This window comes from Lampris incognitus, chromosome 4 (genome assembly GCF_029633865.1).
Source record: "Lampris incognitus isolate fLamInc1 chromosome 4, fLamInc1.hap2, whole genome shotgun sequence".
In the NCBI taxonomy this organism is placed as follows: Eukaryota; Metazoa; Chordata; class Actinopteri; order Lampriformes; family Lampridae; genus Lampris; species Lampris incognitus.
The window spans coordinates 56,954,494-56,967,732 of record NC_079214.1 but is presented as its reverse complement, the minus strand read 5'-3'; the positions used below and the strand labels follow the sequence as shown (position 1 = coordinate 56,967,732).

General features: G+C 41.6%; 1 protein-coding gene across 1 annotated transcript in view; it reads right to left on the bottom strand.

The window, feature by feature from the left end:
• Positions 1-13,239, bottom strand: part of LOC130112084 (CUB and sushi domain-containing protein 1-like) — a 729,421-nt gene that overhangs the window by 439,599 nt on the left and 276,583 nt on the right. The window contains exon 6 of the mRNA XM_056279382.1: positions 138-250. Within this exon, the coding sequence (XP_056135357.1) occupies positions 138-250 (113 nt within the window). The remainder of the gene's footprint in view (positions 1-137; positions 251-13,239) is intronic.

The following is a 13,239-nucleotide window of genomic DNA, read 5'->3' as shown; positions in this document are numbered from 1 at the left end:
CCAGGGTCTGGGTTATGCAATGGTAGGACCCTGGGACAAAAGGGAGTTTCACATGCATGCCAGACGGGGAAGGAAAGTGGCAAACAAAAGGAAAAAAAAGGGGGAGAATGAAGAAGGAAACGACATGTATCACATACCTTGATACTGAGCGCTGAATCCTTTCCTCCGATGGTTACTGTCAGAGGTGAAATGTAGGCGGAGCCAATTCTTATTGGAGATCACCGGGGAGGGCAGCGTCATACCAGTTAACCTGGGAAGAAACAAGTTGAAAATAATAAACAGGAATAGTAAGCACAAATGATAACCAAATAACAATCACTGTTGACGCTGTTGACAAAATTGGATTAGATGACATCATTCTGAGTTTTTTTATCTACTTGGAAAGAGTCTCTTGTTATTGCTGCATATTTTAGCTTCAGATTGTGCGTAACACTTGTTTCTGATCACTGGTTGCTGCTAAAGGGGGCAAAACCAGTTATTTCATGGAGGCAATATTTCACATGGGTGATATAGAATAGAATAGAATACTCTTTATTTGTCATTTTCAAGGCTCAGCGTTTTCGGTTTTTATTTTTCAAAGCCATCCAGCATGCCGAATTTCACCACAAGAGGACACTGTTACATAACCTCACACGAACAGGAACAATTTTTGGATCCATGGAAACATAAAATCCGGGTGAAAATCAGTTTAAACCGATCTGCTCCTTTTAAAAAAAAAATCTGGGTATTTTTCGGTGAAAATCGGTAAAAACCAAAAACGCTGAGCCTTGGTCATTTTGTACATACATAAAAATGAAATGTATTCTCTGCATTTAACCCATCCTAGCTGTGTAGCTAGGAGCAGTGGGAAGCCGCCGTGCAGCGCCCAGGGACAAACTCCAGTTATTTCTTGCCCTTGCCTTGGTCAGGGGTACAGACAGGAGTATTAACCCTAACCTTTTGATGGTGGGAGGAGACCGGAGTGCCTGGAGGAAATCCACACAGACACGGGGAGAACATGCAAACTCCACAGAGAAAAGCCCTGAGACGGCCTGGGGTTCGAACCCAGGACCTTCTTCCTGTGAGGCAACAGCGCTAACCACTAGGCCATCATGCCGCCGGGTGTAGGATAACTTTTTTTCCTCCATTAAATTAAATTATAATTTAAAAACTGTATCAGCAAGGGGGCAAATACTTTTTCACAGCACTGTACGCGTGCAAGTCACATTGCAAAGGATACAATGTCAGGCAAATTGGGCCCATTAGTCATGTTGGGCTAAGACTCTAATTACTTGATAGAAAACAAAATCTAGCAAGGTCCACTTTTTACAACTACTCTTAAAGAAAAAAAATATTCCACCACATCTGATATATAATTTATTGGACAACTGCCTTATTCCTATCTGAAATAACCCTAATCATTGCTGGAATGACACATTCTTTGCAAATGGACCTTTGAAAGTTAAAAGCTGCATGCATCTGCTGAAATTCTGGGTCTCCTTTTTATTCTTTAATATTGCATTGCACATTACCAAGATGTATATATATATATATATATATATATATATATATATATATATATATATATATATATATATATATATTGCAACGCTGTGTTTTTCCCCCAATATAGTTCTGCCCTTCTGAACTTACGAAGAAAATTATTTTTTTTCCCCTTTTCTCCCCAGTTGTATCACCACTCTTCCGAGCCGTCCCGGTCATTGCTCCACCCCCTCCGCTAATCCGGGGAGGGCTGCAGACTACCACATGTCTCCTCCGATACATGTAGAGTCACCAGTCACTTCTTTTCACCTGACAGTGAGGAGTTTCACCAGAGGGACGTAGTGCATGGGAGGATCATGCTATTCCCCCCAGTTCCCCCTTCCTCCTGAACAGGTGCCCCAACCAACCAGAGGAGGGACTAGTGCAATGACCAGGACACATACCCACATCTGTCTTCCCACCCGCAGACATGGCCAATTGTGTCTGTAAAGACGCCTGACCAAGCTGGAGTTAACACGGGGATTTGAACCACCGATGCCGGTGTTGGTAGGTAATGGATTAGACTGCCAAGCCACCCGAACGCCCCTACAATTCCATCCATGCATCTATTATCCAAGCCGCTTATCCCAATTGCGGTCGTGGTATGCTGGAGCCTATCCCAGCATTCACTGGACGGCAGGTGGGGAGACACTCTGGACAGGACGCCAGGCCATCACTGGGTGTGTGTGTGTGTGTGTGTGTGTGTGTATGTATGTATGTATGTATGTATATATATATATATATATATATATATATATATATATATAATAGATATACTGAGATGTGAAAAATCCCCTCACACATGCAGCAGTGGAAACAAGTGCAAGCATCCCTGCGACCCTGAGCAGGATAAGCGGTTTGGATAATGGATGGATGGATGGATGGAAAACGTTTGGCAGCTTCCTCTGTGTATGACTTGGTCAACACAGTGAGGGTAAGTAATCGAGATAGTCACTCCAACATTCATAAAGTCCTTCTGGTGCCCCGACAATTACGAAAGTTAAATAGGGAGAGTTATATTTGATGTGTGTAATAGCATGTCAAAAGTACACTCCCATGACATTGTCTGGGCCCAAAAAATATGTTCCATTTATTTTTCTGGGAGTGTACTCTAATGTTTCCCATATTTGTTTTTTTTTTTTTACAGTTTTATGAATATAAGTATGTATTTACTTCCATATTACTTTTTTTTCCCTCTATAATGTGATCAATACAATATCTTTGCTTCTCCATTGCAAAAGCAGTAGAAATCATTTGGGGAGAGTAATTTTGGACCCTTGGGACAAACCAAATGGGAACTAAAACACACTCTGCCAATTTGTCATGCAAAGCAGTCACACTGGCGTCGACTTTCCAAACCCACACTGCAGACGATTTGTGAGGCCAGCTAGTTTCACGCAATTACGTTTCACATTCATCTATGTATTTTTGTTTCAGCTCATTGACTTCATTACCATAGCATGAGGCAACAAGGACAGGAAATAGTAGTGCCCCCTTTCATCAACCCACAAAGGGAAAAGGAATAAGGCGAGTTTTTCAACTGATATTATATATATATAGATATATTCACATACATATATATATATGTATATATAGCGGGTTTTTTTCCTGAAACCGTCAATGGTGTTGATAAAAGTGCTCAACAAATGAGGAGCGGAATATTAATATATATTATATTATGTTATATTATTATATATATGCCCCTGTGACCCTGAGAGCAGGATAAGCGGTTTGGATAATGGATGGAATATATTATATGTGATATTATGTTTATCATGGATAAACATAAAAAGCAGATATATTGGATATGATCATAAATTATGGGATGTAGGGATAGAAGGTCAATATGACTGTCTTATATATGTTGGCTACCTCTCCTCGTGGGAAACAGCAAGCACACGTAACAGAACATAAACCCAACGCTGGAACGTTCGCTTCACTTCCCAGATGCCTGACATTTCAGAGAATCGGAATATGATGAACTTCCTTTTTTTTTGTACGGTTAATTTTGTTTGTCAATTTGTCATGTTCACTGAGGAGCTAAGCTTCCTTGTGAAGATAATCAAGGCAAGTCAAGAACCTTAAATGACGATGCTGGTTTGATAACAGACACGTCGGAACAAGAGTATATTCATTTCATAGAGGTTCAAGAAGAAGTTCAGGTCAACAACTTCTTAGTTGCTTCGTTCAGTTGTCTTAACAATCATGACTCAAAGTGCAGGCAAATGTAAAATCAGTTGTCACGCACATGATTAAGACAATGAAGAAAAATGTTTACTGCCCACATCTTTAAAAAAAAAAAAAGAAAAAAAAGGGTTCGGCTGCCTTGTGCTTTGTCGTGGTTTCAAGAGGACGTCAAATCAATTTTGAGAGAAACGTCTTGAATCGATTAATTCACGGCAACTGCAACAGACAGCACCACGCAGCAATCACAGACGGGGACTGTGAAAACCACAACCCTCCTCTAAGAGTTAGGGCAGAAAACTATTGTAGTGAGAGTAGCGGCTAGTCTGTATTAAAGAACACACTGTGATTTATCGTCACACAAAATGCATCCCAAAGCACGTATTTTGTCACAATTACGCCATGATGGTCCATCGGTACGCCTCGCTATTCTAGGGAGCGCCTAGGTGTGGAAGTGGGTAACGGGGAAAAAAATGTCATTTAGGGCTCTGATGGAAGAGAATAGCCGGGCAAATCCTCAGTGGGAAAACAAGACTAAACAGGTCCATTTGAAAACACCACACTGTAGAAAACCACCGTCATGAACACAACAGTGTAAAACCCATTGGAAAATAGGCTGTACTGAATAAACAGGGAATGAAAAACTGCTATAATATTTCCTGAGGTTGTTTTCACCACATTGCTATACATAGCCATGTAATGCAGCGGTTCTATAGTAATGATGTGGTAACACTTAAGGAACATGTTTTGCACGATAGAAATACTCTAGTATGTGTGTAGTAGTGTAATGGAAAAACAACCCCACAGGATATACTATAGTAATTTGTATAGTATTGGCTATAGTATATGTGAAGAACTGAAGAAAAAAAAAAGGGATTTTTTTTTCTTTTATGGTTTGACAGTAGTGCATTTCTTTTCTTCTTTTTTGAAAACTTTATTTTCTAATTTTCAAGCTATTGGAACAGGTATACAGGATACGCGAACAACCAAATCACAAAAAAAAACATACGTAGAAATCCCCCCCCCCCCAAAAGGCTCAGGAATGGTAAATGGACTGCATCTTATATAGCACTTTTCTAGTTTACCGACCCAAAAAAAATAATAATGAAAGGACTATGCAGGGACTTCTTATTCCAATTCCACGATAACCACGTTTTCAACACAATATAACAGTATACACATACGTATATCTGTGTAAATATTGTAGTGACAACCAGGTAAAAAGCACATTCAATGAAAGGGAAAACCTTCAATAAAGTCCATGAAAGGACTCCAGGTCAGAGCGAAGTTTTTGTGGGCTTTACATATTTTATATCGCCGCTTTTCTAAAGGTAGAAAGGACAGCACCTCCCTTAACCACTGCAAAAATGATGGAGCTTTATTCGACTCCCAGTTAAAAAGAATAAGTCTGCGAGCTGGCAATGAAGCTTTGCCTGCAAAGTTGTGACCTTACAGTTAGGGGGTGGTATGCCAAGGATGGCTGTGTGAAAATCAGGGGCTATGGTCTGTTTACAGATATGTGAGAATACATTAAATATATGTCCCCAGTAACTGTTGAGAGGGGCATGCCCAGAACATGCCCAAACCTGCTCGAGGCTGCACCTCGGACAGCCAGGGTCTGTGGTGGGAAAGATTCTGGCAAGCTGGTCACCCGAGTAGTGAAGACGGTGAAGCACCTTAAACTGAATTAACCCATGTCGTATACACAGTAGTCCATTTCTGCACGAAAAACCATGTTGTAATTCGATCTAAATTGTAATTTTGAGTAGGAGTCACATATTTACAATATTTATGATGCTGGCTCCAGTATGGAGTATATGGGGGGGGGGTAAAAAATATATCTTTTAGACATATTTGATAAGAGACAAAATAAAACCCGTGCACTTTTCTACTGGTAGTTTCTTTGCCTATTTAACAATATGCAGTCTTCCACCGAATACCTCTCTGGAGGAGATTGATGCATCGAAATAACAGATGTTAAAGGAGATGATAGAGAACGCAAGAGAAGTAAAGTGGTGAGGAGGAAAGAGGAGACAACAAAGCACAGAGAAGAGAAGAAAAAAGAAGAGAGGAAAAAAATGTCAATGAGAAGAGCAGAGAACAGCAGTACTCAGACCGCGGCTCACAAGCCACACGGGGCTCTTTGAGGACTACACTGCGGCTCTTTTACATCTCCAATTTTGCCTTTTCTAACACTTTTTAACTAAATATTTCACAAGATATTTGTCTGACACACTAGCTGCAGTAACATCTTTCTTCTTCTGATGAATTTGCAGCAGACTAGACGCAGCAAAGATGTAATGCTGCCGTCCACAGGTCATTCGTAGAACTCCACTGAATGAGCTGAATCCTTATGTAGAGCCCAGTGTGATGCAGCAAATTAATAACAGGTCTTGTTGTTTAACAATGTTCTGCACTTAGTATTGATTTCAATGAATGATCCCTCACTCTAATTTCTGACAGCTCTGCTTGCATGAGGCTTCTCTGTGTGATAGTTGGTGCAGTCCGTCAAAGCATGATTCAGTTTCCAGCAGTAACGTTAATAATCCAATTTCCCAATAAGAGCAACCTATATGACCCTCCGAAGGTTGGGTGAGGGGCGTATTGGCTCTTTTCAAAAAGAATATTGTCAATGTGGCTTCTTACAGGGACAAGGAGGCATGACCATATCACTCCTGTGCTTGCCTCCCGACACTGGCTCCCTGTTATATTTCGAATTGATTTTAAAATTTTATTGTTCACTTTTAAGGCTTTAAATGGTCTTGCTCCTTTATACATTTCTGATTTATTGACTTGGTATGTCCCCCCTCGACCATTAAGGTCTGCAGATGGAGCCCGGCTAGTTATTCCCGGGTCTCAGTTGGTTACAAAGGGTGATCGGGCTTCTGCTGTTAGAGCCCCACACTGTGGAACTCTCTTCCTGCTGAGCTAAGACGAACCACGTCTCTAGCTTCTTTTAAATCTCGTCTTAAAACTTTTCTTTTTTTGAAAGCTTTTACAAATGTTTAATATTTGTTTTTATTTTTACTGTTTTTATTCTTACTCTTATTTGATCTTACTCTTATTCCAGCCTTGTCTGGTTTTTTTTGTGAAGCACTTTTTAACATTGTTTTATAAAGGTGCTATATAAATAAAATTATTATTCTGAGTTGGCCAAGTCTGGAGTACCGCTGGATTAGAGGAAGGAGTTACAGAATAATTTTGGGTTTTTTATTTTTTACAACCTGGGTCTTATTTTTGTTGTTTTCGCCAGATATCAGTTGTGATATTTTTTTACTTACTGACTTCATTTTAAGAGTTCTTGGACATGAGATCACTGCTGGACTCAGCTTTACGATGGTATCTTCCTGCTACGCCGTGAACGAATTGATGACCAGAGACAAGCTTCCTTTTTATTGCCAAACCTGCATCCCATACACCACACAACCAACAGGAGTGGCTTTTAATTAACAACATTTACCACGAACAGAGAATCAACATAACAATGATTTTCCCCCTGCGGTCACAACAGGCGACGTTAGTCTTTAAGTCACGGTTGTACAGTCAGTCAGTCAGTCAATAAACAGTCTTCTACTTGGTCGGAGTCAAACCCCCAAACAAACAACACATCCCAAAATTAACAGAAGAGTTGAGCATGTAAAAATACAACATAAATCGTAACAATTCCCACCCCCATAATCCTTTGCACAGAACAAAGCGCCATATCGTGGCCCATCCCCTTGGGTCGCTACATAGCCACCACCTGAGGGGTCAGTCGCCCCCAACAACCCCATCACCCAACACAAAGTCCGCAAGGTGTCCTGGTTGGTAACATTGATGAACTGGCCACTAGTGGTTCACAGGAGATGTCTCTGTGTGCACGGCACACTGGTCAGGGTGTGGGGTACTGTTCCTGCCCTTGTCCCCAGCACCAGGAAGGGCAAGAGGCCGGTAGGGAGCAAGTCTGTCTCTGTGCAGCACTACCGCAAACCCCCGACTCGGCATGCGTACCTTGTACACCACTTCAGTGATCAGACCCAGTATTTCACCAGGTCCTTGCCAGTGGCTGTGCAGCTCAGGGGAAATCCCTTTTGTGCGAGCAGGGCAGAACACCCACACCTTGTCCCCATGGCAAACATCTCCTCCACCGGCTTCTCCACTGTTGTAATCGCACTCTGATCCAGCACCGCATTAGTCTTGGGCCACTTGGTGAAATAATGGTTGTTAGAGTCAGTTATGGGAAAAGGGCCAAGGATATCCGCCCCAACCTGCTCCATCGGGGCCCCAACCAAATACTGTTGCAGGGGGGCATGAGACTGCTGGGTAGGCCCCTTCTGAGCCATACAGAGGTCGCATCAGTGCATATGTAGCGCAACCTCCTGTCAATGCCCCAGCCAGTAGAACCGTCCTTGGAGACGGAGAAGGATCTTTGAGTTCCCATAGTGCCCCATCCCTGCAGCACCATGGACCAGTTGGAGGATGTGGGGTCGAAGCACACAAGGCACCAGCAGCTGGAGCAGGTCATTCCCCCATCCTGGGGCCTGCCATCGACAATACACCACACCGTTGGAGAAAGTGTCCCACTTGGAATGGTAGACCTTCTCCTCAGATCCCAATGCTGACACCTCCACCCACTCCGTTCGCCAGCTCTCTTTCAGCCAGTCTCGCACCTGTGCCAGCATTGCATTGGCTTCCTGATATTGCCACAACTCCTTCTTTGACAACGGCAGCCACCCCTCGTTGTTAGTGGTCTGGATGGCTACCACTGACCGTCACCCGGTTCCACTCCTCCTGTCACTGACAATAATGGCACTCCATCGCTGCACAGGGGTGCTAAGAGAGGGCATCAGCATTACCATCCTGGCAACTCAGTTGATGCTGCAACTTGAAGTCGTATCCCTGCAAGGCCTCCAGCCATTGGGCCACCTAGCCCTCAGGGTTGCGAAAGTTCAGCAGCCAGGAGAGGGATGCATGGTCAGTACGCAGCAGGGACCGACTCCTGTGCAAGTAGGGTTGGAAATGCTGCAATGCCAGGACTCCCACTAGCAGCTCCCGCCGGGTGACACAATGGTTTCTTTCTGCCCGGCTCAGTGTCCAGCTGCAGTAGGCTGTAGTAGCCTGCTCCCCCTCCACTTTCCTCCAGGACAAAACAGCCCCAACACCCACGTTGCTAGTGTCAGTGACTACAATAAAGCGCTGCTGGGCATCAGGGTAGGCCAGCACAGGAGCCATGATCAGGGCGCTCCAGACATGGGGAAAGGCTACGGTGCAGGCATCACCCCAGAAGAATGGGATGATGGGTCGCTACATAATGGTGGAAATCAACACGAGCATCGAACATGTTTCAACAGATCCAATTCAACCCAATCATCTAAACCATGTATTTGGAAGTGCAAAAAGTGCAAATTCAAAGATAAGGTAGTAGTAACCATTGACTAACTACTCAGCCTGCACAATTGAGAACTCATTGGTAATGAGAAATCATGTACACAGTCAAACCGAGGCACCAGGGATTTGTTATTGTCGTTAAGTAAGGACAGGTTTAAGGCTTGTGGCTTTACAAGGCCATAAGATGGCCTTGTAAAGCTGTGTCTAGCAGCGGTCCTGTGTCCAAAATTTCCACAATGACACTGGTGAGTAAAATGATACCGTGACTATGAACGGTGGCAAAAAATAAATAAATTTAAAAAAAAACTAAAAAAAACAACAACTGTGAAAATAAGACCCAGGTCGTAAAAATAATGGATTTATCCTTTAAATCAAGGAAAGCAGCAGAAAGTCAGCTTACTTCACTTACTCAAAAACAGTTTCCGAAGCATCACCACAAAGACAACGAGTTGGTTGTCTATGGTAAGTCTTACATCAGCCTTAAATGTTCTCATACTCCGTTTCCAATGGCAACCGGGGAAGTGGAGAAAAACGGGGGTGGGGGTTAGTGAGGAAATAAAAAGGAAATGATGTAAGAGAGTGCCTTGGAGCCAATGTTCCACCAACCATCAGAACTGCCCTTGATGTCACAGGTATACTGAACAGACTGGGTGAAAGAGAGATGGAAAAGCGCAGACGTGTGAGAGAAGATAAAATAATGTTTAAGAGCTTGTTGGAGGAGTTTATTGAGTACTCTTTAGAATCGACACAAAGTACAACTGTGCCAAAGACAGACGGGGATGTTCCTATCAGAATTCAATAAAAAAAGTTTAAAAAAAAATCAGAGCTGGTCAAAAATACCTGACATTTTTCTGATGAGGCAAAACTGTGCCAAACTGTGTATCTTAAGGAAACTTCATGATGCATTAGAAGCACTGTAGAGACTATAACCAACATTTTCTTTTCTTCTTTAATCATCCTTCACTTCTCCTGTTTTGAAGTTTTAAGTGATGTGAGGAGGTTAAAATCGCCATATTCTGACGACCGTGCCCTTATGAATTGTTCTTCCAGATACTAAACCCCTGTCTGGATCATCTAGACTAAACTAACCAGCCTGTGTTTTCTTTAATCAATTAGCCTAATTTATCAGGAACATGTTATTTGTCAGTTACATGAGAATCTGTTCTGATTCTTCCAGTTGTTTAAAAAATGGTTCCATACAAATACCCTTTATAATAAAGGCTGAGAAGAATATGAGATGAATCTCAGGATGGGGGGTACTGTCCATCTAAGCTGCATCAGAGCCGGGAAGATATTGATTATTTCCCTCCAGAGTTATAGGTACTTATCAATGAAATACCTAGAACAGAACTGAAATATTAACTCTGAAAAAGAATGTTCAATTACTAAAGTTGTTATTGAATTATGTAACGGGATGAAGTCAATCTGAACGATGCCAATGAGTTCAATGAATTATATCACTGAAATGTCAACTTTTCAGGAAATAAGAGGCTAAGTGGTTAATTGTCATTTTGGGATGCTGGGAAGAGGAAATAGCCATGCACATAACAGAGGAATATATAACTTTTGGGGAAATAATGGACCATCTTATGGGATGCATTTGAGTGATGAAATAATGGAAAATCTTGGCAGAAGAACTATGTTTACAAGGATGGAGAAAATTCTATATTATTATTATTATTATTATGTTCGGCACGATTATACCACATGCCTGAGCCTCCCTCCCATCAGTGTAAGAGCAGTTGTTCCTTCTGAGAATCTGTGACTCCTAGAACATTGTTTTGGAGTACTAATGTTTTAGAAATAAGAATTAGAATGATGTCTCAATTCAAAACATTGTTTTCCCAAATCAGTCTTGAAGCAGTCTGCCCTAACCTGCTTTAGAAAGCCGGGTATGAGAAACAAGGATGACTCAGATGTATTATGTTCCACTTAAATCAGAGCCAAGTGTTTGCCCGAGTTGCGTTTCTTCACGATATGATAATGATACAAAAAGTCGACTGTTCAGATGCCTCATGGGGTTGATAACCTCTGGAGGCAAACTAATTACCTGACAAAATCTAATTAAATGAATGTAGTCTGAGTGGATTCCTTCCTTACTCATAATGCAAATACCCTTTTGACAATGCAGTATCTTTTCAAGGTTGAGTTAAGTTTGATATGGGAACGCCATGTTCACTTTATCAAGCACACTGTATCTTAACTTTCTTATCCTCATTACATTTATGGCATAGGTTTTATAAAAGCGAAAACTAAAGCTAGGAGTGTGTTGTCACACTACCTTAGATTTACATTTGTTATGACACAATACACATTTCATCACCTCAGGATTGGAATGAATTAATATGTATGAAACCCTGATGCATTCTTTCTATAAAATCTGAGGAAGGACTCGATGTTCCCCATAATCAAAACTGATCAACAGATGGCAAAGGAAACTTTTTCAGACTCTTTCTTAAAGACAAAAACTGTCATCATTTAATCAAAGCCCTATTTTCCCATTTTTAGGAGTCAAACAGCGCTATGGGAAGCAGATTCTTTTAAATCGATTCAGTAGTGAGCAAACTAGCGTCAGTCGACTGCTGTGCACACAGCTGCGATGTAATCCTACGCCAAATTACGTCCACTAAAAGAGCTCTTTTCAGCACTATCAGGCTCAGAATGTTTCGAGAAGAGTGTTTAAAAAAAAAACTTCTATTATGGAGAAGACAGTCCCACTACAGTCAGCACAGTTTTTTTTACATTTTCGTTTTTGCCCTTTCTCTCAACTCTCTCGTGCATCCACTGTTGTCTTCATACAATAAATCACTCCTTGCGGGACTACAGAACAAGGCTTCTGGCTCTAGGTTAGAAAGAACAGATGTATGTCTGTCTGTCTTTTTACAATGATTGTTATCTTTTCTGACTCCCCTCATGAAATACTGAGCCCGTTAGTTCCAACAAAGAGCTTTTTGAGTGGACATTCTCAGGTGAGCACTATTGCCCTGTAGGATTACGTTCGAGCTTGGCATACAGCAGTCGGCTGAAGTTAACTTGCTCAATACTGAATCACTTTAAAAAGAGTCTGCTATCCATAATTCCACTGACTCCTTAAAGAGAGACTGACATGCCCTTTCTGAACACATTTTTTAACATTGGGAGTTTGAATCATAACCGAAAATAGGTGTGGTTTTATGAATTCAAAGCGATTGGCTACTGTTCGCGTGGGTGGGGGCTCGGTACCGTTCGTCACTTGCCGTAGAAAAAAAATGAGAAATTCAGTATAAAAAAAATATATAAATAGCAAAAAAAAAAAGAAGCACAAACTTGAGCCAAGTAGCTAGCGGGTGTGTGTGTGTGTGTGTGTGTGTGTGAAAAAACAGCTTCTCCATGGTTTTATAGCATCTTGCTACGGACACACCCTATATGCAAATTGACTGGTGTCTACATATCCACTGGCACAATTTGACATTGGACACCATCTACAGTCAATCACAGATCTCTCTCCAGTGGCCGCAGACGCGCTGTTTTGGCCACTGAATTTCTCCATGGTCACATTCCAACTCAGAACATAGCCTATCAATAGGAATTTTCAGATTTTGATGTCAGTATCACTTTAAGATGGGAAAACAGGGCTACGGTTAAACAATACTGGACTTTTCCTTTAACGCCAAAAGTTGACTAGGTAAATGTTCTCCTTTACAGCATTGGCCCAAACAAATAGTGACTCTGGGAAAGTGTTAAATGCAGGAAAAAAATCCCATAGAATATGTTTAGTGTAATTTTTTTCACTTACTCCACACAAAGTAGAAAAGTAGAATACCCCGGAGGAAATGCAAAGGAGCAAAAGAGCTTGTTTCAAGAAAAATCAGGTATGGACAACATCTGACTGGCTTCCCCCTTATTATTCCATCGAAAAACACACCCCGAATCTCTATTTTGCTGCAAATTTGTTAAATCTTACACGTGTTCAGAATGCCCACTTGCACTGATAGGGTTCTTAACTCTGTGTCCTTTTTGTTGTAACCTTACCACGGTTTCCTTTGCAGCCATGTCAGTTTAACTAACTTCCTTCACTGTTTACAAGCACACAGTGACCTGACTTAAGATCAGCCGCTAAGAACAAAGACGTGGTTTTTTGTTTTGTTGTTTCGTCCCCTTGCTGGGGCATTCACCCAGAAACTAGAT